Raw genomic sequence first — 27299 nt, 5'->3', positions numbered from 1 at the left:
GCAACGCGTACCTTCGTATTCGCTAATTAAGTGCGCTATCTTTTACCGCTGTTGATGTCCGCAATGTTTCCTCGAATAACAAGTTGCTCGTGCAGGTAATTTCGCGGATTGGATAAAATCCGAGCTTGTTTTCCCATCGTCGAAGCTTGTTTAATTATTAACTTGATAATGATACTGGCGCATGTCGATGGAGCCTCGTGAAGCGACCATACACTGGTGACCAATATTGCTTTAACATGGTCCTCTGTTAACCCTCCTATAATTAGATAATTAGTACTCTTTCGTCTCTTTTGATGTTTCCTCAAATTTCCTCGAACGGAATAATAAATAATTCTTGATCGAGCCGTCCAAAGTTCTCAACGTGCCATTATTCGCCTCTTTGCAGTTTCAATTCTTCTTTAGGCGATGAATTCTGTTATCATTCTCGTTGAAAACCATCTTACCGGAAGAACCGTTGTCGAAGTTGAGCACTTGGCTGAAAATACAAGGATGAAGACGATAGCCCGCGTGTCGGCGATATTGCTCGCTGGTGGATCCATATTATCGCATTTCCTTGACTTCGGCTCAAGTGCTTTACCCGGAATGGAAGCCCATAGCTTCCTCTCCCTATGACGTCCCGCTAGATGGACAACTGCTAAGTACACTTTGTGCCCCGTGCTCGTGTGGGTGGACGCTCGTATGTATCTATCGCGCCTTTGGTTCTACCTTGTCATCCTCAGAGGGTGAACGTGAAAACAGGGAAGGGGGAATTCATTTTGGCGCGAAATGCAGTCGAATGATCGAGTTAGGCCGGCAACGGAAGGATCCGCAATTCGATTATATTCTTGAGTTTCCTGCTAATAAAAGCGGCGTGTACGAATGTCCTAGAAATAAATGCAATTTCGCGACACCGGACAAAGCGGAAATTCCCTTTTGAGCGATCTTTCGACGTTATTACGCCGCTCGCCTCGAGATCGCAGCTTTCCAAGGTAAAATGGAGCAACCGTGCCTAATTTATCAATAAAAGTTGCCACCTGTCGTATCAGCTATCGTTAAACACTGGATTTAACGCTAGAAACATTTGTCCACTGAATTTGCGAACTTTTTCTCGGCTATTTCTCTTCTGTAGTAGTTCATTCTTCCAAGTACAAAGAGTTCTTCGACATTTCGCCAACTGGTCGCGGAGAGTCTAATACTTCGGAATGAATTATCCATGAGACGCGTCCGTTCTGAAAATGTGAAGTAAAAAATTCGTATTAGGAAGAGGTCGGCTCTAAACTTGATACAACTGTTAAGGATCGCGACGTGGACTGGGTTATAATATGGCTCCCTGATTTCTTTCCTGTTTTTTTTAGACGTAAAAAGTTGCGTACTTTTGTACCTTTACATTTTTTAAGTTAGTCCCGCATGGGCGACGTAATTCCAAATTTGAACTTTAAAGGTTCGAAGCTTCACCTTGTTGAAGAAGATTTCCTTGGTTAGAGAGCGATGATTTGTAAACAAAAATTTGTTCAGTCCAATAGTCCGATCCTGTGTTTGCGTTCTCTTCGAGATATTATAAAATCATTTCCTCCTCTTTCCTCTTTCTCGCTTGTGTCCTCTTTTCTTTTCAAGATTTTGTGATTCTTCCAAGAGAACCCGAAACCAGTTTGTTGTTCCTCGTGACCCAATAAGGACAAGCACAATTTTCGTTTGAAGTAAATAAAAGTAACTGTTGCTCTGCGTATCAAGTAGATCAAAGTAGAAAACAGGTTGGCAATTTACGGAAGAAATTCTCGAATCAAAAAAAGAAAAAGATAAGGCTTATTGGAATACGTTGACAACTTTCTTTCGTATCTCCCAAGAAACCTACCATTTTGCTATTCGATCGTCCTCGAAGAGCATGAACAGCAAGGTCACCCTGTTCATATCCGATCGATCCGATACAATCCTATTAACGCAGAAGAAAGTCGCGGCAAGCAGCTTTGGCAGGATGTTCAATCCTAATATCAAAGCCATATTGGAAGATATACTCGATCCCAAGCTATCATCGGATCCTCTCAAAGGTTCTCCTTTTGACCCCTTCCCTACATTTTCCTCGTCTAATATACATTCAAATTACTCGTGGGTCGTTTCGATATCGATGTACCATCGTCTCGTATCTCTCCCAGATTCGTACAACCGCCACGTCCATCGATCGTTCGATTTTCTCCTCTATCGCCGCCATTGTGACTACGCGGTGCCCACACCCCCGACACCTCGTTGTTCCTTTGGGAACAGGAAAGGGAGATTTCCATTCACCTGACGCTATTCAGACTTCTGATTCGCGATGTCTGGCCGGGTCAGCATCCCACGTCGGTGGTCTCAAGTGCGAAGGAGCGCCAGGAATATATCGAGATCGATATTCCCGTATTCAGCTACGAAATCGGCTTTCGCTTCCGCCAACGCAAATGGTTTCGAGCCTGGCTTCCATGGCCACGGGGCTTTACGTTTCGCGAAGCACTTCGACTCATCGATTTCAGATTCGCTCACACTTGACTCGTAATAGACGTGTAAAGGTCACCGGCGTTAGACTTTTTTGCATATGGAAAAGCATGTCGATTGGAGCAGCGCCACTTCACTGGCGCCATTGTCGAGCGATGTAAAGAGCAGGTGTATCCTTCGACGATATTTAACGCGAAAAGTTGAAAGGGTTATAGAGAAGGTTGTAAAATTGTAGATTATTCATTTTTCAGAATTTTTTTTGACTTACAGCCTCGAGCAGTGATATTGTTATCCACCTTCATATTTCATTTGTAGTTTTTTGAATGAACCGTTGCCAGATTAATTCTGTCAGGATCACTCCACCCTCGACAGATCCGTCAAACTCGTTTCGCGTTTCGCGTTTCGCTAGAAATGTTGTGCGCTCCAAGCCGCGAGAATTAACGAATTCCGGTCGGCCCGTCGACGAAAAGGCCCGCGGAGTCGAAAGAACAATTTCACTTTGCCGTTGTTGCACACAAACACTTTATCCAATTTCTCGTTTTGCCTCGAAGCGGATCCTAAATTGCTCCGTAGTCGCTGGGTTTAGTACCGTTTCCATGGCGACTTTGAGCCGTAGGTGTGCGTGCTTGCAAGCTCGTTTCGCTCTGTAATCACTAGTTGCGTCGAGTATCCTTCGAGCCCTATGGTTGACTCCTCGATACCCCTGCTCTTATCCCACTCGGCTCACCGTCTAATCCAAAAAGCTCTCGCGTTCTCGCAAGAGCAGATACGACCAAGGCCAATTCAAAAACCAGCTTTTATTACTGGTAACTTGGAACTCCTGGAGGGGTTGTTGTAGGGTTCTTAGAATCCTAGGGTTGAGGATAGAAAATTAGAAATCTCTCTTCTTGCACTTATCAGAGTGCAAACCAAGAAATAAATACAAAATTAAAAGAGAAATGACTCATAAATAGATTCTGGTTTACTCACAATAAATGTCCATATTCTACAGTATTTTGTTACTTTTTATTTATCGATACTAATCAAACTTTTCAATTTTGTTGCAGGTACGTGTGCGCCCATCAAGTGTCGATAATTCATGCCGAGTGACATGGGGTAAGCGTTTCTAGCATTACTGTAAATGGGAGGGATGGTTACTACTAACATCAAACTAACTAGCAACTTAGTGACCAAGGATATTAGGGACCTAAATAACGGTTCTTCTCATTGAAGTTTGGTACTTGTACCACCTTTTCCGTGGCGATCTAGATTCGAAGATCGTACGTACATACGCGCGTTGACACACAAACGCACCAGCAAAAAGTCCCGGCGACTCGGACTTCTAACGCAATTGTGCGACGTTTAATTCGATAAATTAACCTCTGGTCCCGGTCGTCGCCGGGGTCTATGGGGCAGAAGAGAGAAGGAGAGAGAGTTGGTCGGCTAAACCGCGGCAGGAAATCTCTTCAATCTGCTCTGATGCGCCTCGTTAACGAGCGTTTGTTTTCTTCCGTCGTGCTCGTCGTTTGCTGTCCTTCGGTTTCTTTCCTCCTCTTTCCGCCCTTTTATACGAGCTTATCTCTTCGCTACGCGCCCTCGTCCCCATTCCTTTCAGCTTCTGGTCAGGAGCGGGCGAAACCCTCACTCGGATAAACAAATTTCTCCCTAAGAAACGAAGCTGGACAATGGATGCATCGTACGAGAAGTTACTTCATTAATCGCTACTGTACTTCCACATTAGATTCTTGCATAGCTTCTTACCAAACGAACATATACTCCTGAGAAACTGATTCCACATCGAAACTGATAAAACCTCGTATTTCGCAATATTTATAGTACATCATATAAATATCAACAATTAATCCAAACTATATGTCATCAAAATCCCGTGTCATTGGCATTTCGAATGTCATCATCGAGTAGAAGCTCGTTAAAAAGCGAGAGTCATTCACGAGGAGATCTCGTCAGCCTTTTGGTCTTTGCTCTTTGCGCTTGGACTTTCCTTCGCTTTCATGTGTCGCACCATTCCGTTAATGCCCGTGTCTAGCGGCGCTCTCGCCACTTTCAGCACTCTCGAGGATGCTTAGGACGAGGAGGTGGTGAAGTGCGCGACGGAAATGTGGTCGACCGGAGACTGGATGAGGCCCTTATTTTCCAAAGTAGCGGCACGACTTCCGCCTTCCGACCAGGCGCATTGTTTCCTGTCGCTGAAAAACGTCTGGGCGTGCTACAACGAATCCCCGCGATTAACGTCGACGTGCTTTTTCCTGGCTACTGAGATTTCTCTGCGCTGGCCAATTACATTTTTCATTACGTTTTTCATTACATTTAGGTAAGGGCAAGTTAAGATAATATAAAACTTGCCTTATCGCGGATAAAGGGGTACGTGACCCTACGATCGCGCGTTGTTCCCGAAACGCAATAAAATGGAGAAGCATTCCGCGAAGCGCGACGTCTCGTACCGTATCCGTCGTATTGTGCATTAGCGAGATTAATTCCGGAGTCTTCGCGACGGGAATAAAGCACCTCGCAGGTCGTTCGAGATACACGTTACTCCATTTTGATATTCATTACAGAAATATGCCATCCAGGGTATTTACAAATCAAGATATTTGAGGGTTTTTTCGAGCAATGTTGAGCGAGCGTAAATCAAGCTGGTAATTAGTGGATAGGAGTTGGAAGAACGGAAGGGTAACGGAAATGGCGTAGATCCGCAATAGTTGTAAGAATGAAGAAGAAAAAGTTGGGGCAACGTAACGGTGATCTCTTGAAAGAACCAAGTCCTCGGGGTGTCGTGGAAACTCTTGAACAGGAAGAGTTTTTGCGTTTATTCCGAATCGACATTGTCGGGAAGTCTTAGACCTCCAAAGATATCTTCAGTTCTTTGCTGCGATGTATGGAATTGTTTAGAATAAAAATTATTACAATTTTCGTAACTTTCAACATCTCGCAGTCAAAGGGTTACTCAGTGGTTGAAAATGCCTCGTCCTAAAATTCTAAAAATTTATGTATCTTGAGTAGTGAAAAGGTCTTAAGGAAGACGGGTGTAAGTTGACTTTTAATATTTTTGAGGACAGATGGATGAATCACAACCGTGACAGGAATTTTACGACCCCTTTCTGTGTAACGTCTGTTAGATCCTCGGTAAGTTCTAGTTCAAGCTCAAGTTCTTTAACTTCGTCGCAGAACAGTCTGGGGAAACTGAATTTTCTCGACCCACTTTCCGAAGGCTTCTCGACGAGCTTCCGTGGCGTACAAATCGACCATGTAGAAAGCTTCTCCAATCATGCGCGGAGCAGGGTCGTACATTGGTTTCAAACGTTTGTAAAACGATCGAAAATCGTAGATACGTCCGATATGCTTGAAATCGTGTGAATCGCACGAGGGCGTTCTAGAGCGTTCAATTTTATTACCGTCTATTTTTTATGTGACGATTATTAAATTTCGTGTAAGGAAAATCCTTTGACAAGTCCAGGACTCGTTAATCACTGATTTCAAACTCTTAACGCAATGCCTTTCAGAAAAATTTAATTGTCCATCGTTCGATAGAAATGTGAGTTTAGTTCGCAGCAAGAATATATTGTTTTCAGAGAATATTACATAGACAACAATAGCGAACAATAATTTATTGTACTTTCCAGCCGACGCAAAATGAGAAGCATGGATGCTGTTTAGCGATTGGCGCGCCTAATGGCTTGGAAAAATTAGTAACAGTGTTATGGCGCACGGACGAGTAATTAAATGTTTTAATGTATTACTCCGAAGAATGGTCGAACTGACTATAATGACAGGGTGTCGGCACAGTCAGTCGTGCGATTGTTAGCCTACGTTCCGCTGGTACGTGACGTTGACATATTCGAATTACACACCACGTATACGCGATAGAACCGCGCCGACCACAAGATGAAACGCATTACATTCAACGCAACTACTCGTTACGACTCGATTGCATTATAATTATTCGCTGGGAAAATGACACGCACGTTCAATCTCGGGTCATTTTGTTCCTTAATGATTTTATACATTCCCCTGGAATATTAAGCGTAGCCGGCGGGGACGTTGGTATTACTGAACTTTAACCCTCCGGAGCTTTTTCGCGTGTAAACTGTTTTATGTTTGACGGTAAAACGTCGACGAACTGGAAGAAGTATTTTTGGAACTCGAGGTAACATTGTCAAAGTGCCCATGGTAGCTGGCTGATGTTTTTTATTGGCGAGCTAATAGATTTATTATATGAATACTAAAACTAACGTAGATATCGTAGTAGAAATTTTAGTTGAATTATAACACGTCAAAAAATTAACTGACACTTAAATTAATTATAAACAAGTTCTATATTAATTTCAGTAAATACTTTTTATGTAAATTTTATGCTACCGGGGTCCTCTTTGAAATACCACAAATCCCTTGAAAATATTTGTCACACACTGGATGTCAGTAATTGCAGCTTTCCCGGTACAGTAATTTCGCTGCGTAGAGATTCGAATTACCGCTACAATCGTAAAGTACAGACGTGCGTTCTGAATACCTTGAGGTGAATTTTTTCTCTCGTCGGAAAAGGAGGTTTCGAGAAAATCGTCTCTCGACTCGATAACGAAAGGGAACGATAGGTGCACGAATGGAGTTATCGAGACGGACTGAGATGTGTTTCCCGTCAAGAGAATCATGCATTTGATCTCGTTTCTGCTCCCCCTCAAGGACACGCGAGCCTTTGTACGCCCCCTTTGTCCTGGAATATACATAGTTTAGAAGCGAGGAGGTGGATTCGAGACAATCTCGAATTTTCTTTGAACCCGTGCAACAGGGGGAACGTTGCTTCCGCGGGGGCACGGATCCTTTCATTATAATTCGTTTGTGGCTTACTTTAATATTTCATTGCGCATAGAAAGCGTAACCTACTTGCGACGAGGTGAACGCTGGGAATCGCGGTTAAAGGAAAATACTTGGAAAGAAGTTACGTCGAAAGCACGAAGGTAACATTATTCCCATAAAAATAATGGAAACATGGACGGCACCGAATTTCCATGAAGAAAGTCTACTTGGCATGATTATTTAAACGACACGCGACTATTAACATAACAACTTCACCGTGAAATATTATCTCGCATCTGCATTTAATGCACTCGTTAAACCGGATGCATTTCAATTATTGTTGATCATTTTACTCGTCGTATAATCGGCGACCTTGTTTTTCAAGAGCGCGTCTTAACACATTCGCGACTAGTGGATATTTTGCGTTATGAATATGCAGTGTATGAAATCAACAAAAATTTCATAATTTTTCTATATTTAGGAATGGAATTTGAATAGGAAGAATTTGCGAATTCACTTCGGCGGTCGCGATTGTCTTAAAATTCACTCGCGCATTTTCCTCCTCGATTGAGCGTCTGATCGTCTCGCCACGGGGAAATCGAACAGAATCGCTGGGAATCTTTCCCCCAGGAAATGAGGCGACTACGATTCGACTTTTACCAGGGTAAAACTTGAAGTGACAGCTTTTCGACAAAGAGGGGACGAGAAATCCCTGCTTAATTCGCTCGAATCCTCTTCGCTCTAAAAAATGTGAAGACTCGGCATCGATCCTGTCCCGATTATTTTTGCCTTCGTCTCGGAGCAATTTCAGTCGAACATTCCATCGCGATGGAATATCAAACGAGTTTTGAATTTCTTGGATTAGAAATATCTCCGATATTTGCGATGCTTACCCGCGAATATCGGAATGCGTCTATTAACACGTTTCGTTCCGATGGTATTTCGATTTCGTCGAATGGTATTTTCACTCTAGATTCCGTCGCGGTTGCGTGAATGATATTTGCGACGAGAATCGGTATAATTTCGCTCAAGAATCTCGCGTACGATTAAAAATACCATCTGTTATGGCTCTAGACTAGGTTGCAGGCTCTGGATGAGTCCTCGGAGGATCCAGGGAGTCCTGGTGATCCTTCGTTGTAATCGCGATTCGTAGATCAAGGTGTTCGGACGACAATCGGATAGTCGAGGCAAGAAACCAACGAAGTTCACGTCTACCGAATAAAGGAGATGGAGACGCGTTTCCGCTTCGCGGAGCACAAGGGGACACGTATCTGGAATTTTCCAATAAGATCAAAAGAGAAGGAAAAAGGATCACTCCCCTTTATTTCTTGCACAATTCGCTCGAAGTTCTCCCGGATTCATCCGGTAGATTGCAATCTTTCTTGCCCGATCATGGAAGATTAAGCATCTATTTTACAGATGATTTCACGGCGTAAGTTCACTCTGTTCGAGTGAAATCGATAAGTAAATAGTGTACGAACGGACTAACCACGGGATAAGTTTAGAATCTTTCGAGCCACGAATTATATACAAAAGTAGGTCGTAAATTTTCTTTTTAAACACGTTCTATTATCAAAATAGTAATAATAATCTGGCGAAGTGAATGGGTTAAACGAAATAGTTTTCACTGTGGCCCGTTTCCGAGGTGATTTTCCCTGATAAAAAGCTAGATTTCCCGTTAACTTATAATAAATCGTCCAAGTTTTCTTCGATGCAGACAAGAAATTGACGGAATATTGCCGGTGAACGAGGAAAGTTTCTCGAGAAGGTTTCGTTCGTGTCAGCGAAGTCAAAGGAGAATAATGGAGGATAAACGTGAATCATTAAGAAGAAAGTTGCCTGTAACGAGCTGTCGTGCCCCGCTGTTCAATGGGACCGCAATTTTAGAATTGCAATTTTGAAGAGGGAACGAAGAAGAGGGAAGTCGAAGTAATTGGATATCTGACGTTATTCAATCGTGAAAAATGTTGAAACGAGAGCAGGGTTTATCGCTCTTCGATCAAACAGGATACAGGAGATGAAGAGAAGAGAACGCAAAATATGTGGAAGATTTCTTACACTTCTATGCCTTTTAAAGACGCGTCAACGAAAAAATTATTTACAGCATGACTATCTCGGCGCATTCATCTGAATTCTCAGAATGCCATCTCCAATCCTCGGCTTTCCATTCTTCTGCCCTCTTATCACCATTTCCGTCGCGCGTTTCATTCATCGCCGCGAAAAGAAATTTCGCTCGCGTTTCTACGCGCTCCGGCGAATTCTTTGGGAATATAATTTAGCTTATCGAGGATATATGGTGTCGATAGGTATTTCCAGATAGAATTCTCGTTGGTATATCATCTTCGAGTCTCATCCGCGTTCGCTACCCCGGCGCAGTGTCGAGGAAAACGGGTTCAGGATTTCCTGGGAATATAATAGTACTCGTTAGTAAGGAGATCACACGAGTTGTCGGATATCGAGTTTTCAGTTGGAATTTAGAAAAAGTAGCGTACGAAGGATATGTTGGATCGTCACATGTTGGACCATCTTTATTAAAGACTGAAGCAGTGGCTTCAAAAGGAACTTCCACTTAGCCCACAGAAGTCAGCATTGCCACTATTCGATTCTCAAAAAAATTGTACCGACTCCTTCTACAGGGCACACTACGACCCTTTTGTTCATTCGTGCTCCTGCCCAACGAAGTTTGAAACGCGACAAGCATCACGATTAGCGGAGCACACAGAATTTGTCGCTCGAACTGGGTGGACGTAAAATATCGCTCGTAATTGTCGACGTTGCTCGCCAGTAGTCCGAGCTGTAAAACGATCCCAATGTTGAGAATAGCCGATCGATAGGTATCCACGTCGAAACAAAAACCGAAGATAGGCAGGGGCCATCTCGTGCGGTGAACGAACATGAAGCGTTTGAATAATGCATCGGATTCGCGTAATAAACCGGTAGACACACAGCGCACGTGTGCGGGGGTTCGCGTGTGCTGTGGGTACAATGGATGAAAGTCATGGAATTAACGTAACGCAGGTGAGAGGGTGAATCGAGCTTTCGCGTGGAAATTTTTCTCGCAGGGTTTCTCCCGTCAGCAATACGTCGTGAAATGTGAGAGACGCGGATTCAATAGCATTGGTATTTTCTCGTTTTCTCGTTGCGATCTTGAGATTTCTGTAGATAACTCTGTGATATCTGATTTATGATTAAACTTGGTGTCGGTGCGGCCATTTTTATTTTCGTTGGCGTTTTATCAATCGTGGCTGTTCATTAGTTAATTAGTAGGAAATGATATTGTCGCTCGCAGGGGATTGCGTATAATTTAATGCACCGTCGAGAATATTCCTTTCCTGAATTATAAGTATCAGTTTCTTGATCGAGGTATTCGCATAGGCCGTCATGAAATTAATTCTGTAAATTGAGTTGGTATTCTCGATGGTGTAAAAGGTGATCAGGAGAAATGGATCGATATTGTTCTCTGACCCATTTTCGAGCATCCAGACAAATGGATTCATCGAATCGCTGAAATTGATTATCGTCAATTCTATATAGCCGTTTATCATTGCGATTTTATCGAAGTTTGTGTATCGACGCTTCGTGCCTTCCTGGAAAGAATTTATCCAGATTGGCATATCGCAAAGTTTGTAATTATTCCGAGTTATAAAATTGATAGGTTCTCGATGCTCGAAACGTAGAACGAATAACAGCTTGTCGGAGACTAAGTATAAAATTGAATAACCGTTTTCAATTTATGGAATAATTCCACGAAACTATGACTAACCGTAATGACATTTGGAAACCGCCGAATGCATTTATTCAATTAACGAGAGTAACCCCCTTTGCTTCATCAGCGTAGTAACATTTCTCGTGATTAATCAACTAAACCTAAACCAAACCTGAGCATTCTCTCTCGCGAAGGACGAAATGTTTGTGGCTTATTCAACCTCGAATGTACGGTTGGAACGTCAATAATAAATTTTTCTCGAAAAGATTCCTCCCGTTTTATTTCATATTTAAATTCAGAAACCTCAGCAGTACCTCTTTGCGAACGTTATTTTCCTCGGTATTGTCTACCTCGCTGGCGCAGCCTTCGCGCGATAAATGCATTTAATAAATAAACGAAAGAAAATTTCGACGACCGTTAAAATCAGTTCTGCGTTTATACTTGAAGCGTATCGAGCCCGGAGTGATTCGATTTTATGCGGGTTTTTGTGCCGCGACATTTTTCGCCCGAAGGATACGCCACGTTAACGAAGACCTCACAGACCGAAGTAGTATAGTTATACGGTCACGTTACATAAAGGGTCGCGGATAAAACGAGCCTCGTTTTGTTCCCCTTTCTCCCAGATTTCGTTTGTTCGATGCGACGTTATTCAGCGGGGAACCTTTTGGTTAACGATGCCCGTGTAACGAAATGGAAGGTAGAAAAATATTGGACTTGGCATTTATTATTATGCCGATTACTATTTATTACCATGTACTGTAGTGGTCACTTGAATTCTACAGGAGCTACTGTTTTATACAATTTTAACATTCTAACAAATTTAACGGACAAGGAAAGTCGACAATTTTCGCCCAAAGCATCCAAAACCTCGCCTCCGCGTTAGGTAAAAATTTACTGTCACGGATTGGCCAACATAATGAACATCAAGGCGGAATGTGCAGTAATTTATCGATCATGCGGCGAGGGCGGCTCTCTCGTGCTCGTTTAATTTCGTCGACATACGCTTGCGTACAGGAATATTATTATAACTGACAGCAGGCAGATTTTAATTGGACATCCACTGGCAGCGGTTATCCTGGATTTTCGACGCATGTTTGACTTCCTGCTTTCGGTTGGGATAAAGCAGTTTGATTAGCCCCGCCTGGACTGCAGCGGTATCGATCAAAAACGTCGCGGTTTGTCATTCGTGTATGCGTTTACTTTAGTTAACTGATTTTTCAGCGTTCGTAGTTACTCCGATACAAGCTGCTGGGACGGAGCTGTTAAATTGGCTCAGAAACCAATCGCGAGGAGACGAATGCACGTGCTCTATTTTTAATCGGGGAAAGGAAATTGTTATCGATGATTTTATTACCGGTGAACCAATCTTCCGTGATAATTCAGACTAACAGCCTTTCGATACATGTATCGTTGCATTGCTTTCTCAATATTTGGGTTAAATTGTCCGGTGGTCAGATAGTTGTTAAATTGAACAGAAAATGGTTTTTTTTCATCAAATGATTTGATTACACGTGAATGCGATACATGTAAAATCATACGGATATCCAGCGTTTAAATATTCCTTTAAAAAAGGAACGTTAGTCTTTTGAAACGTCCGAGTGATTTATTTTTGGACGTTCAGTAGATAGGAGGGCTTGTGAGCCAGAAATTGGGTTTCAGTTGCTCGTTCTCTGGCAGTAGTTCATATTCAATGTGCAATCCACTTTCCCTGGGACGTGTATATTGACTGAATTTACGTTTCGACCGTAACAAACACACTGACAACTCTTTCTCAGCATTTGGCTTCCTTGTCATTAATTTGCCATTCACGCGACCCGTAGCCAGGCATTACATAGTCGAAAAGCTTCATAGAACCCACCGAGCGTGTGCACTCTCGTGTTTCGTATTTAAGGTGGCTGTTAACCTCTTGCTCACGGCACGTATCCAATTCAAAGCCTCGCGCAACGCGAAGATACAAAGTTACCTCCGTCTGCCTGCGACTTGCTGGCATCTGAATGAAAATTTATTAGGGCCACGTCTAAGCAATTCGCTTCTTTTTCATGCCTATGGAAAATCGCTTCAAATTCAAGCTAAAGGGTTCAGGATTTTGTATTTCTAATCAAACGCGAATAGTATGAGATACATTTATCCGATTTTTTCATGAGATACATTTATCCGATTTTTTCATGAGAGTACACGTGATTGCAATTAAGTATGAAAGACGATATCGTTTAGACGTCCATCACGACTACGCTGGCAGGGGTATTTTGTTATCAAAAACTTTTTGGAAAACCCTTTATTTTTCCGCTGTATCGTATCACACCGGTGACGTTGTTGTATTAAACATAACAGCAACGTACCTTTATTAAAAATAACAGAAACGTAACTTCGTTAAAATTATTACGTGTAAGTAGGTTTGAAACAATATTCACAGAGATGAGTTTGAGTAAGAAGCAAGTCAAAAACATAAATTGTAAGATGCGAATACAGAATATCAGACATAATTTCGTGAATTTGTCTCGAATCGTGACCAATCATTTCGACCAGGGGTCAAAATGGTTCCGAAAACCCGATGGAAACGACAATCGTGCAATTATTATTTTGTTTGCGTCTGAATAACGACAATCATCGAGGGTCGAAGGGAATTTCGTCACGATTATGATTAAAGTATAATTATCGAGGCCGACACGAAGACGCCTTCGGCGTCTGCCCAGGCAAAATCTCGTTACGAGGACTTTGTCCATCAGGATATTTGTGCCTCTGTAATTGTTGCCTCCATAGCGACAAACATCCCCGCAGCGTTCGGTCACCACGTTTGCAACAACATCCAGGAGTCTCTCGTTCACGAATATCGACGATAATTAAATCGCCGTTGCGTCTAGAGAGCGTCTTCGACGCTCTAATTAAGCTCGGACAAAACAGATGAGCTCCCTGGCTCGAGGGTCTACTCCTGCAGGAAAATTTATCCTGAAATATGAAGCAGGTGGATGGATCCGGTATGGTGTTGAAAATTAAATATTTGTAGGGTTATTTATTTATAAAAATTGTGTTTTCTTCAATTTCGAGATGTACTAGGTAGTACAGGTATTGGGAAGCATAAAGGATAGAGTCACGTTTTCTTCCGTGTCTTTCTCTTTCTTTATCAGATATCGCAACCTACCGCTATCGAGTATCCCATCAGTGATAGTGATTTCGACGGGCGTCTGGCTCGCTTCGAATCGAATTCACTTTCTAATCAAAAATGTTATCCCGCAGTATCTTTGGAGTCATGTTAAACATAAAGATTAAACTACCGATCCGCATCTACGCTTTCCGTCTTGCTGTTTCCCTCAATCCTGCAATCAGAAGTTCTGGACTCCTCTGTCCTGTCAATCCCGGAGAGAAACGTTTCCTGGGCCCGTTGGAACGTTTCTCGATAAGGTTTATCAGTGGCTCTCGGCGGTCTTAATTTTATCGGCGTGCGTGCAATAAAGCGAGCCAGTAAAACGTGAATCCCAGCTCGAAGGGAACGACGCCAGGGCTAGTTGTCCCGTGCCCGCATGCGGTACAGCTTGTCGTGTATAGAATTTAATGTCCGCAGCGGCTGTGCGCGGAATTGAGAGTGCTAGTGGCTCGTAAATGGCATAATGCACTCGGAGTCGCGGCGACGTGACGCGATCGTCCTGGAAATTCGTCGAATCTACGAACCGGGCGTGTGTCTGATAGACAACGTCGGCGTCGGTCCAATCGCATTAACACGTTGTCAGGATGCAGTTCCCGTGAGCGGCTTCAATGTCCCGGGAAGATTGAGTCGTCACCGAGCCACCTAACTCTATAAACTGGTTTAATTGACATCCTTCGATCTCGCCGTGATTCGATTGCGGCCTGATATTTTCCTCCGATCTGGGTTACTCGAAAAAGGCTGGTCGAAGGCAACGAAACAGGATGCACCTTTGAAATTCGGGCAAAATTGAACTTTTCCTCTTCAAATTGAATTCTGTTAGTAAATTAAAATTATAAATAATCCTTTTGCACGTGTCAACGAACGTCATCGTTTTCCTGCAGTTTTAAGTCGAGAGGTAAATAATCCCTTTCCGAGTACATAGCGAGGAATTTAAAAATTGGAAAGGTCATCGCGAAATGGTTGCCATAGGTACAATTTTCAGGTTTACGACAACCTGTTCGAAAGCTCAGCTCGCGTCGGGGCGAATGTTTTCATAAAAATGAAGTAGTCGTAGGCGGAGGATACGGCGCTATAAATGAAGCCAGTTTCCCTGACATTTCCTCGTGGCAACTGCCTCGTATTTTCGCCCATCCGGATCCTCTCACGTGGCTCGGTCGATGGGGTTACGCAGTTTTAGAAGCGCTGTTAAAGATGTCTGGCCGCCGGATCGGAGGAAAGGGCCTTTAGCCGTCGCGCGTGGGCGTTGAGGTCGTCTTGGCAGCTTCCTTCGTTTCAGAGGCGATCGCGCGACGGAAGTGGTCCGCCACCGTCGGGAGGATGTTACAATTAATGCTGACCGGGGCTTGTTAGCACGTTTCCTTTTTCCCTGAGTCATCCTGGTGGAAGTCATCGTCGAGGAACCGGCAAACGGGCGGGGAGAGATCTCCAGTTCATGGAGACTTCCAGTCTGTACCGGTTGACGGGGCTTCCTTCGCTCCGAGACGCTGAAGAGAGACGTAGCGGTGAATCTGTCGAAGATAGATCGACCTGTGTCTCCTAATCTGTTAGGTTTGTGCATAGGAAATGTCCTCTTTCTCTTACAATTAATCGTGTAAGATAATATCAAGCTTATATCGTTATTAAACCAGAGCTCCTTTTGGAAAATCTTCTGGAAAACCCTCTGCGATTTTCTTGTTCCATTTTCGGGGGATATTCGTGGTTCACCCAATTTTGCAATCGAGGAAGCGTTCCGAGCAGCTTTGGCTTACTCCGTATCCCTGACAACGCTCGTTGAATGTTCAATTTTGTGGTCGTTTCATTTTCACGTACGCCTGGGTCGCGCTATCTTCGTTGTCTTCGCACTTTATTGCACGCGATCAGGATCCACGAAGAAAGGATCGACGTAGCTCTTATTTTATACGACGCGATTGACTCACTTTTTTATGGAGAACATCTTGGACGAATACAGATCATTCGTTTTACGAGCACGTTTGTCATTCTAACATCCGTTGCCTGACAATTTAACCGAGTGCTTTTTTATGATCTAACATTTACTGCCGGTGCAACGACGCGAGTGCATTTGGAATTGTAGCACACGGTGTCTGCCAGTTATTAGTCTTCGTTACTCGAAAATGTTGATTAATATACTATAGATGTTTAGAAATATACAGTCAGTCTCATGAATATTCGTACGCTCTATGTTTATTAAAGAAAATCTAGATGTAACATGAAACACGTATTTCTCATATTTTAAATATTTCTGTACCCAGAGTTAAAACTTCGGACAGTAATTCGAGAAAATATCAGAAACAACGTACAGACTGTCATACCTCCAATCTGAGTAACCAATTCAAACCATGCTATCGACGTATAAAAACAGATCAATCCATGCCAGAATTGATGAAAACCCCCTCGCGAGGAACAGTTTCGGCGTTAACGTGTCGGGGATCCCCTTACGCGTAAACCCCGTTTCCCGACGAGACGTAATTCCAGGCTCTTCCCGACCGCATGAATTTCTGAAACATCGTCCAAAGTTTACCCTCGATACCCGAGCGATAACAAAATTTCATCGAGCATCGCTCGCAAAGTCTTGCAAGCCGGTAAGCGATATCGGCTAATCAACCGGGATCTGCCGAACACGCGGAGGAATATGGAGCTCGGAGCGCGAGGGTTGCACAGCGATGGGGTTGGAAATGCCGTAAACCAATCGGTATCGACAACACAGGTGCATCCTGGGCGAGGCCAATCGAAACGCGCGCACCGCGCAACTGCAATTGCGCTCGACTTTTAATCCTGAAAAATCGCCTTTTAGATTGTCCGTGGGGATTAGAATCCAGATTCAGAGCAACGTGCACGCTGCGATACGCGTCCTCCAGTCTTCTAACATACAGGGTGCTGCGAAAAAAAATTGGAAAATTGATACCGGGGATCGGTGCTTTCGATCGAGTCCAATAAACTATCATACGTCGCGATCAACGTAGAGTTTGGTAGTTAACTTCAGCAAGATAATGAAATGTATACAAAATAACGAGAGCCCTACGTAAGAGAGACGTTGCAGATTTAAAATAGCACTTGCACCAAAATACGTCAATCCAGCACGCAAAACCGCTTGCTGCGCCGAAAGCAAGCCAATTCGTTGATCTAATATATCCCGTTACAAACTCTGGTTTTTCTACGGAATAGGACTTTCGTGGAAGCGTTAACATTTTATCGGAGCACCCTGTACACGCTCGAGCTCGTGACGCGAAACAGCATCGAGCTTTGTTTGCAGAAACAGCGATTCCAAACGCTCGTCTATCGAGCGGTTTTTCAGAGAGCATTCGAACGGTTCCCTGGCACGAGCGGATGTTTCTTATTGAAAAAGAACAAAACGGCGAGTGTTCCACGACGGGCGATGTCTGTTTGGAGGAACGAATGAAAAAGCGGAAATTATTCGACCGCGAGTCCGTTTCGATCGAACGGGAATTTTAATACGTCGCGCGGTCGTGATTCGCAAACACGATCACATTTGCGCAAGCATGTCAATATTAGCAGGTGGATCCAGAATAATATTAAATACGTAATTTCGGAAGCACCGCTACCCACGCGTGACGCGTTTCCGACGAATTTCACGTTGCGAAAGGAGAAATTGAATAATTTATTCTCGCGCGACAGACCGCGCCGCTGGCCAATGCCAGAAATTATGTAAAATTATATTATTTTAATTTGTCGTTCAAAAGAGCAACATTTCAACAATATTTTGTAAATTTTTCATAAAAAGGTATCCAAAATTAACAGCCGGTTTTCGGTGATGCTTTAGAAAAAATTATCCTCGCGGTGGTCAGAATAATTTATAATAGCTTACATAAAACCAACATAAACTCCCGATTGAAACTGGAGGGAATTAAATGTTTGTTTTATTCCGAATTCAATTAAATTTTTACTCCCGCGGGTCCTCTCGTCGATCTGATATTTCTCTTTCGTCCGACAGAGAAACGAACCCCGCACCTGGAGCAACTTTTTCCCTGGCAACTATTTGCATCGATCACGATTAGTTCTCGATACGACCCTGTCTATTTTCAGCCGTCTCTCGATGCCGACTTCGACATCCCCGTCGATGCATCTGACGCGACTGACTCGATTGCATCTATCACGGGGTACGTCTTGTCGGGTTATCAAACGTGAACGGAGCCCAACCCAATTAAAACCGTAGCTCTCTCGACTTCTCTCCGTTGGCGTGACAGCTCCGTTCCTGGATCAATTTTCATGCAGATTTCATACGAAACGAATTGGAAACCATTAGACGGAGATACGGGGTAATTCGCTTCTGTAATAGTCACTGTCCCGCAACAGGTTTCCTATCAATTCCGTGCGACGTGCATCGTTTACGCGTATCAGTGAGAAACGCCGGATTTTCTCGACGAATATTTTATTCGAGGTTGCAGCGTTGATAAATAATCGAGTCGGCGGAGATACGTCGATAACAGGCGGCTCGAGAGGTGGACGGTGCTTGAGAATATTTTAATACGTGGAACACGAATTCTGACAAATTATAATTATTTCACTGCGAATAATTTTTTTTTTTTTATACGCTTTCGAAGACTGTTATTTAATCTAACTTTAATTACATCGAAATTAGTTTTGGACCTCATACTATCTCGCTAGATAAGAAGAAAAAGAAATTATCAACGCTAACCGAAGGAAAACTTTTTTTAATCAGTTGCAGATTAGTTTTTAGTACTGTTATCGGTAAACGTTTACTCATCTTTGGCTACTCGGAATTCTCATGTTATTTTCCCAAGCTATCTTATATTTAAAAGAATACTTTCTTTTGAGAGAGTACTTTTTCTTGCATATTCGCCTAATTTCACCCTTTTAGAAGTAGGAACGCGTGACTTTACACCCTTCCACGGGGCTTCCACCCTTGTTCGCAATTCTCTGTTCTCCGCCTTCAGAGGATTCTCCCTACCAGACAATTACGTGTTAAGTTCGTCGATTAGATTCTTATCTACCAGCCTTTTCACTTATCCGACAAGGACTTAAATGGAATGGGAATTGAAAGATTGCGTGGAAGTAATCGAAATCTAGTTCCAGATAACGCGTGTTTGCGTTGAAAGTAAGGGTAGGTCTTATTCCACCAGTGCTATCGCAGTCGTAGTGTGTGTGCAGAAGTCACTGACAAAAGTTTCGAACGATTGTTACAACTTGGGTAGCGGAAAGTATATTTCATTTCACGATCTTCAGCGTTGGGATTCACAGAACCCATCATTCCGTTTCGCAAACTCGCCAACAAGATATTTTCATTTACGTGGAACTTTCTTCTGGCTTCGCATCGTGCAGAACGCATCTCCGTGGTACGGTATAATAAAAAGGGAATTTAAAATGCGAATAGTGCACCGTAAGTAAATCAAAATTAACATTCTACTTCGGGCAAATATGTCAGTCTTTTCGTTTGATTTTATAATCACGAGGAAGTTCAACAAAGACAGTACACCATTCTAATTAAGAAAATGTTTATATTCAACTCGAATATCAATTAATCCACAAATACACGATACAAATATCCAAGAAATAGCTTTGACTTAAAAGAAAGTTTGAATAGATGTTTTTCGACATGTTTAGTGGGAACAGTATCGATTCGATAACATCGATACGACGCAAATACAAAACGAAATCGCTGAATATTCATGTATCGATCGTCGCTAGACGGTTTATTGTTGTCATTATGGCCGGCATTATTATTATTGTTCGTGTAATCTGGTCGGGTCCAAGACTTGCGGTGACAGCTGCGGGGGCGTTTATGGCAGTTTGCAGCCACGAAAGTTGCCAACTGGTCGAGATTTTCCACCGATTAAAAGTTACGCTAGCGCTGGTTCGCTAGACGATAAATTCCGTGGAATTGCACCCCGGTCTACGCGCTTTTTGTTCAACCATAATCCTCCTTGCCACGCGGTACCAGTCCCGAGACCACGCAAGATACTTTCGACAGATAACGTTCGCTTCGATGAGGTTTTAACGAATAAAATATGAAGTCGAGCTACGAGGAAGCGGTTCTTGATATTGGCTGCTGTACAATTCGTAGACTAATCAGAGTTGTACAAGGAATCGACTGTATAATAGAATTAACTCTGAAACGGTTACTTCCGCGTGAATTTATTAACGCGAAGTCGCGTGAAATACGTTCCTCCGAAAGTTAGTATTGTTACCAATTCGAATACAAAGGGAAGCCAAGAATTACGAGCTATTATTTCAACGACTTCGAAATCTAATGCAACTTCTCTCTCGATTCAATTGCTCGAGTCTTTGTGCGATTTTATAGCTGATTTCTGAAATGTAGGGCGTGTGTAACACAACGTGCGTTGCTTTGCATACCTTTGTTCAGAAACGTTTGTTGAATTCAGGAAGTTATCTAAAGTTTTAACCAGCGTTCTCGCGCCGTAGTCTCTATTCGAGGCTCTCTATAAACTCGGAAGGAGAAATTAGAGCTTAAACTTGACGTTTTGGTTCTCTTTCGACCGCCTCGGACTTGTATTTTCACAAAATTCAAAATTCAATTGAACTTGCACAGTTCCCCGAAATTACGAATCCGAACGGACTCGTATTTTACTACGTCAAAATTTCGAGAATCCACTAAACGCCAACTCTTAAAGCAACACGAATCCCAAGACGCGAATATCGGGGTTGGACTGCCATTTTTCTCGAATGTTTACGAAGCATCCGCGCTGGTATAAAAGGCGATATTTCACGAGTTTATGCACTTTCATAAAATAAATGGACTCGAGCATTCGAGGTCACTCGTCTTTCAACTCGCTGAATTTCCACCGGTCCGTTCGAAGACCGAGCAGGGAGTTTCAAAGCGGAATATAACTTAACGAGAACGTCATAAATATACGTCGACGCTCGTACATCTCTGTCGACTGACGCAAGGCGTTGTTTGAGGTCATGGGTTAAGGGTGAGACACGGTACGTAGGAGCTTTTAATTTCCGCCCGCGACCTTGCGTGAAGAAATCGTAAATTTCCTCTGGCCGTGTCTCGGTTGGGCGTGGCACTTCTGAAAGGTAAGAAGAAATGGATTAACGAGTGCTTCGGCGTCGATCGCTTCTCTGGATTTGCCGGGGGAACTCGAGAAGTTCTCGAAATCTTGGGGATTCCCCTTTGGGGACTTTCTTCCGTCTGATAATCTATTTGGGGATGTATCAAGGGATAAATAACGGTTTAATTAATGTTTGAAGAACTCCTCTCCAATGGTAATCTGGCGTAAATATACGAAATACTTCTTTTATTAAATTATAAACAGGGTTGGAAAAAAAAATGGAATATTAAAAATCCTTCATTTTACCTCGAGGATCGTCTGTTGATAATCAGTTTATTCGCAACGCCGATGTTTCATTCACCTCCGAAACGAATCGACTCCAAAGGGGTGTTCGAAGTTCGTATCAACAGGAAGCGCGACTTTGCATTTAAGATTCACTAATTTCGGAGTACTCCGGCCAACCGGAACGTCTAGTTTAATATGGTTCTTGCTCTCCGTGAATTTGCTCGCTCGTTCGAAACTCCTCGACGCATTTCCAGCTCGTTACTCTTCGCACCCTGCGTCGATGGGGCGAGCGCCCGTTCGCTCCTCACGGTTTTTGCGATCCTGAACCGGTGTTTCGCGAATTCTTCGACAGCCCGGCACTTTGCATACGCCAGCGAAAGTTCGAGCTGGCCCGGAACCCTGTAATCAATCCCCCTCTCGCTCGACAGTCAGAAGTAGTAAATATTATTCTTTTTTTTTCTTCCTTTTTCTCTCCGCGAGCCGCTGTCAGGCGAACCGCTGGGCCACCGAGGCGTATACTTACGCGAAATTTCAAGTCCAAGGAGCCCGCGGTACCCCGACATTTACTCAAAGGAAATTATCGTGAGGCATCGGGCCCTGCAATTGATAATCAGCACTCGGCGGGTTTCTCGTTTCGTTCTAACTGCAAGCCAGCTCTGCGGATTCTGGTTATTCCGTCGTTCCGTACGAAAATTAAATTGCTAATATTCCGCGAGCCAGGAACGCGAATTGAAGACTCCTTTGACGCAGCACCCGGATACGTCATTAAACGACGCTGTTTCGTCCTTTGATCGTCTCGTGGATCCAGCGCGAGAAACCCACAGGTATGGCGACTCGTCATACGCTTGGTATTGTTCCGCTGGCCTCGGTTATTCGGTGCTGCGAAATATCCATTACCGAAAGGATTGAATTTAGGCGCGGGCGCGTGGGCTCGTCCCTGATGACTAAATGGATACGTGAATTTCTTTGACAGTTTAGAGGATCGAGGGGGTGGAAATTGAGATGGGAATCTGTGAAGGGTGATTATTATACTTAATTATACTTATTATACCAAATTGATTTAAAATTAAAACTTGTTATAAATTTATTTGTAAATTAGAAACGACATTGCTTTCTGGTCTCCCTTAATTAATCTAAAAATAGATAAAAGTAGGTTAACTAAGTACACACTTAAAAGGGTTAAAATACTTCATCAAACCACACAGATCGTTATTTATTTAATTACCTATTACACAATATTATTAAACCATGTTTGTTATTTATTTGACCGCGTCCCCAATTGGGAATCGTTTTGTGCAACGGCGTATGATATTATCCGGGAGCGTCGCGACGCGTGATGAATCGATTCCGAGGCGGTGAGGCGAAAATGGCGCTGACTGATCGAATCGATGTTGAATTTAGCGTAACAATTTTCGTTCGACTTTCAGAATGGACAATGAAGGAGCGCAGCTCGAGCTTGTAGTAGACGAGCGGTCGTCCTCACGGTTGGTGCCACGACGAACGTCGACCGAATCCTGCAACGTTCGATCATTCACCCTGCAGGTGTTGCGCACGGCAGGCACGAGGTCGACAGGTGCAATAATCGGGGGTGACCCGGTTGCTGCCGCCGGGGCGGCGATGCGACGATGAGCTCGCCGAGGATACTGCTAGCCCTCTACACCCGACCAAAGGTTAGTCACGACGTTACTCATTCCATAAGTGTTTAACAGCTTCTTTTATTAATCTATTTATTCTCTGCCACGGTACTCGCATTCGCTTATCATTAGAGCCATCAGCGACCACTGTCATGCTTTCTTTTTAAGAGGTCCTCGTTCGAACTAAATATGGTTGATCGATATTTATTTCTTTTTGCAACGGTTACAGAACGGTAGTTCCATTTGTTCAAATTAGTATTCACGAGTGAACGTGCAGTGCCCCGTTCTGTATTTTTCCTCTTCCATAGTCCACAGTGTCCATATTCCAGAGTTCTTTATTATTCCATGAATTTGTTTTTGCTTAGAAAATATCGAAGGAAATACTTCTGTCGTTCATTCAGATTGCAAAATACGTGAATTTCATACGAGTATAAAATTGAATACAATTTCGCATAATGGATTTGACGTGCCGTTGCACAGTACGCGTCTCATTGTTTAACTTTATACATCCCCTGTCTCTGTTATCCTTCGCTAGGTTACGTACACCGTTTTCACTCTTTAATAGACTTACCGGGCTGACGCTCTACGGAACTATTTCTTATCTTTCGACGCTTATTTTGCCACGCCTCTTCATCTTAATTACTGAACTTCGAACGAACGAGCTGAGGAACGGAGACGCGTACGTACACAAGAACTCGAAGTGAACTGACGAGAGTCTTGCTAGAGGAACTCCCTTTTGCGCGATTCTCACTTTTTATCGAGTTGCTTCGTTACGTAATGCTCGAAGCGTTGAAGTCAATTGTATATTTTTTCGAAGGCACATCGGTTCAAAGTTGAGAATGTATATCGTCTTTGACCCTGGTTCTAGACCCCTTTGCGACCTTCTCCCTGACGTAATTGTCCTCCTAAAAAATTGCGGTAATTACGGGATTGGCCGGTAATATTGGAAGCTATAAATTCTGCATCTGATGGTTCTGTTCGTTAGGGGTTCGGTACGAACTGCCCCTAATCTATTTTTGGGGGATATTAATAACGGCTCAGGCTATGCGTGCCACGATGGCGATTAATTATAATAATTCCTGATCAGATATGTCCAATGAAAACTTTGTACCTTGTTCCTGTATTTTCTGATTTTTTTCTTACTTTCATATCATTCCTTTACTCCAATTAGGTTCATTTTAATAACATCTAAAAATGAGTCGTAATTAATTCATTCAAGACTGACAATTAATCATTATTCATAGAAATTATGTTTCCACGCTTACAAACTCATTCCACGTTGCATTCTATCCATCAATTATTCGAGTTCGTTCCATGTCTCAGTCTCCAACAGAATAATATTAATCCTTCGGGTCCCGTTCATTCTACTTACCTTAACACCTCGGCAAATCTTCCCAAGTATTATCTTCTCTATTATTTTAGGTAGCATCGGAATAACTGCTCGAAGTACATCATTATAACTGTTTATTTCCCTCGTGCGTTGCTATCGTACAGATAAAAGAGGCTCTTATTCCCAATGAATTTATCGAGACGCTTCACCGTGCATTACTTTCTCCATTATAAATTCCACTCGCTTCCACGAGTTTTCACTCGTTTATCTCGTTGTTACGTGAAACAAACAAATTCATCGCAGGTAATACGTATCGATTACCCAGGTTTCATCGCGTTGCCTGCGAGACCGAAGACCCGTTCAGATGGATTGAATTCTAAAGTGCCATCGATCTCTCTTTACGCGGATCTCAAAATCCGAAACTCGAACTACGGGAAGATAGATTGAACCGCGCGCCATCGTTCCACCCTCGTACGAATCTTATAATCCAGAATTTATACTATTAATCTAAAGAGACAGGCTGGGGAATCGAGTTCCATCGATCTACTCGTTTAGAACAAAATTACTAAACTGTCGAGCATTCGCTCGATCAACGAATATTAGGGAAAAATAGGCGAGACGCGGGGAGTATAGGGCGTAATGATGTTAGAGTGGTCGCTCCTTATGGTGCCTAATTTAGGAGTACGATGATCAACGTTGAACGATTCGACTAAATGGTTTCTCCCATTTACTTCTCGTGTTTAAATTTTGTTTTTGTACAATTATTCCTCCCAATTTCTATGAATATTATTTTTCCATCGACAGCCCCAAAGCGAACTCGTCCAAATGGATGATAGTAGAATATTTAAGCGTGCTTTGTCTTGAGCTCCAGCCCTTCCCCGATCCGTGAACCCTGAGCTTTCATTCCGAGAAGCCACGAAAACGCCCTCTTTAATCATCCCCTTTGTAACAACCCCGTGGAGGGACGTGCATCTGGTTGAACGAGATCGTGGTGAATTTTTTCGCAGCCCCGATTAGTAGCAAGGCCGGGTCGCCTCGCAAGCTGTCGCAAGGTCGAGTACAGAGAAGAGGAAGCCGGTTCAAGGCCGAAATTATTCGCCTGGCCATGGACCTCGAGGCGAGGAACGGGACTGGCGGCAACCACGACGAGGAATACACGAATATTTACTTCATCGTCGGCGATCGCAGGGAGACGGCCACCTACAAAGCGGATCAGGTCACGGATATGGAGCTTAAGGGCAAGTCCACTTAATTAATTGAACCGTTAATAGAACTCGGGTGGCAGTTTGTCAAAACGTAGTCGTAGACGTCGGGGAACGGTGGCTCTTCATTGGCGGGCATTGATGTCGCCTAACCTAGACGGCTGACGCGATATAGACCGTAACCAGTAGGTAATTGATTCTAATCATTTTCATATGTTTCACGCGGATGGATGGTCAACGAAACGCATGCCACGCTACTTGTTGCTTAACCGCGGCATGAATTTTATTTTGTCTCGAGTAAACGGAGCTGTTTGCTTAAATACCAGAAGTTCTGTGCACGCTAGTCTTGAAGCAAGGTTGAGGCTAAAAATGCCGTAAAATATTATATACGTGAAAGTACCAAAATTGAGATATGTACCTTTGGTGCACATCGACCGAGACTTGAAAAACTTCTTTAATTCTTCAGGAGTAGCTTTTACCAGATCCTCTAGCTTTTTTGAAATTTTCTATTTATCGGTATCAACTATCCGTTCTATCCGACCATTGTCATCCACTTTGGCTGAAACTGATCGTTCGCGATTGAAACCAATGCTGTTTATTCGAAACCGAAACGCTATAAATTAGCAAGGCTGTTGGTCCGTCTAGTCGAATGGCTTTCCGTTATCGAGAGTATCTCGAAGTGGAGAATCGCATCGCCGTGAGTTCGGGAGCCCTGATCGTTTTGTCTCCGCGATTGGATCTTTTCGCTCGAGTTCGACGAGAGCCATCGAAGCACTCGTCCCCTTGATAAAAGACTGAAATTGCTCGAATGGCCGTTGTAGCTACGTTCGATATTCGTTGGATCCACTCAATTATCGATCGTACGTTTTCCAGTCAATAAACCCCGGACAATCTTCGACGAAATCCGTCCCTTGACGCCTCTGCCCTTTGCACACGCGTGACTATATGGAAAGGTTCGCAAGCACTACCGAAATTATGTTTGCACATACTTGGAACCGTGACCTATCGACCGGATGTGGTCTTCCAAAAGCAGCCTCGAGTGTCTGACGTGCCAATCAACCCTGTTTTCACCCTCTCGCGCGCCAGACGACGGGGCAAACATGGATTTATGTCCACGCGGCTGCTCGAGTCAATACAGCATGACGAAATATCGAGGCACGAAACGTTCGACGGAGTAGGCACACGTGAAAATAGTTTTTCGCCTATTTTTACACGCAGGTCGTAGGCAAGGTACGATTTAACAAGCATTTATTCGTGGTTCGATTCGAGGGTTGAAATTAAAATTAATAGTATTCAAGAGTTCATTTGCATTGTTATCGACACTAATGGAACTGGAAAAATTGTAAATATTACAAGCCTTTGCAAGATTCCTTCTTTACAGGCAACATTTTTCCCCTCAACCACTTAAGGTAATGTAATTTCCGGTCTGGCAAATGTTGTCGAGTACTTCGCTTACTCCTTCCATTAAAATAGCACGCTCCGCCGTTACAGATTCAATTATTTACATGGAAGAGTTCCAGCTATCCCTCTAACAGCTGCAAACTTTATTTCCCCTGGATATTGTTTCAAAAAAGTAACCATGAAATACGATATGCGGGTGAACAAATAGCAATACTTTTAAAAAAAATCGGAGCGCATCCAGTTAGTCTGTTAACGTTGTTACGCGTGTACACAGTCAAATGTTTAGAAATACTACCGTATTGTTGACGCAGGAATAACGTGGATCAAGACCACGACGCAATGGAACAGAACAAATATGGTGGTTCTTTCCAAAC

At 43.2% G+C, this 27299-nt stretch overlaps 1 protein-coding gene across 3 annotated transcripts in view; it reads left to right on the top strand.

Annotated features, from left to right (window-relative positions):
- Positions 1-27299, top strand: part of LOC128877363 (cAMP-specific 3',5'-cyclic phosphodiesterase 4D) — a 111721-nt gene that overhangs the window by 47395 nt on the left and 37027 nt on the right. For 2 of the 3 annotated variants that reach the window (XM_054124607.1, XM_054124606.1), the window contains 2 exons: positions 22786-23028; positions 25330-25560. In XM_054124607.1, coding sequence (XP_053980582.1) covers positions 25428-25560 — 133 coding nt within the window. In that variant the 5' untranslated portion in view covers positions 22786-23028; positions 25330-25427. Of the gene's footprint in view, positions 1-19393; positions 19438-22785; positions 23029-25329; positions 25561-27299 lie in introns of those variants that run through there. The other variant, XM_054124608.1, reaches the window with a different exon arrangement.

Source organism: Hylaeus volcanicus, chromosome 5 (assembly GCF_026283585.1).
Source record: "Hylaeus volcanicus isolate JK05 chromosome 5, UHH_iyHylVolc1.0_haploid, whole genome shotgun sequence".
Taxonomy (NCBI): Eukaryota; Metazoa; Arthropoda; class Insecta; order Hymenoptera; family Colletidae; genus Hylaeus; species Hylaeus volcanicus.
Note: the sequence above shows the minus strand (reverse complement) of the source record. Positions and strands in the feature narration are given on the sequence as shown.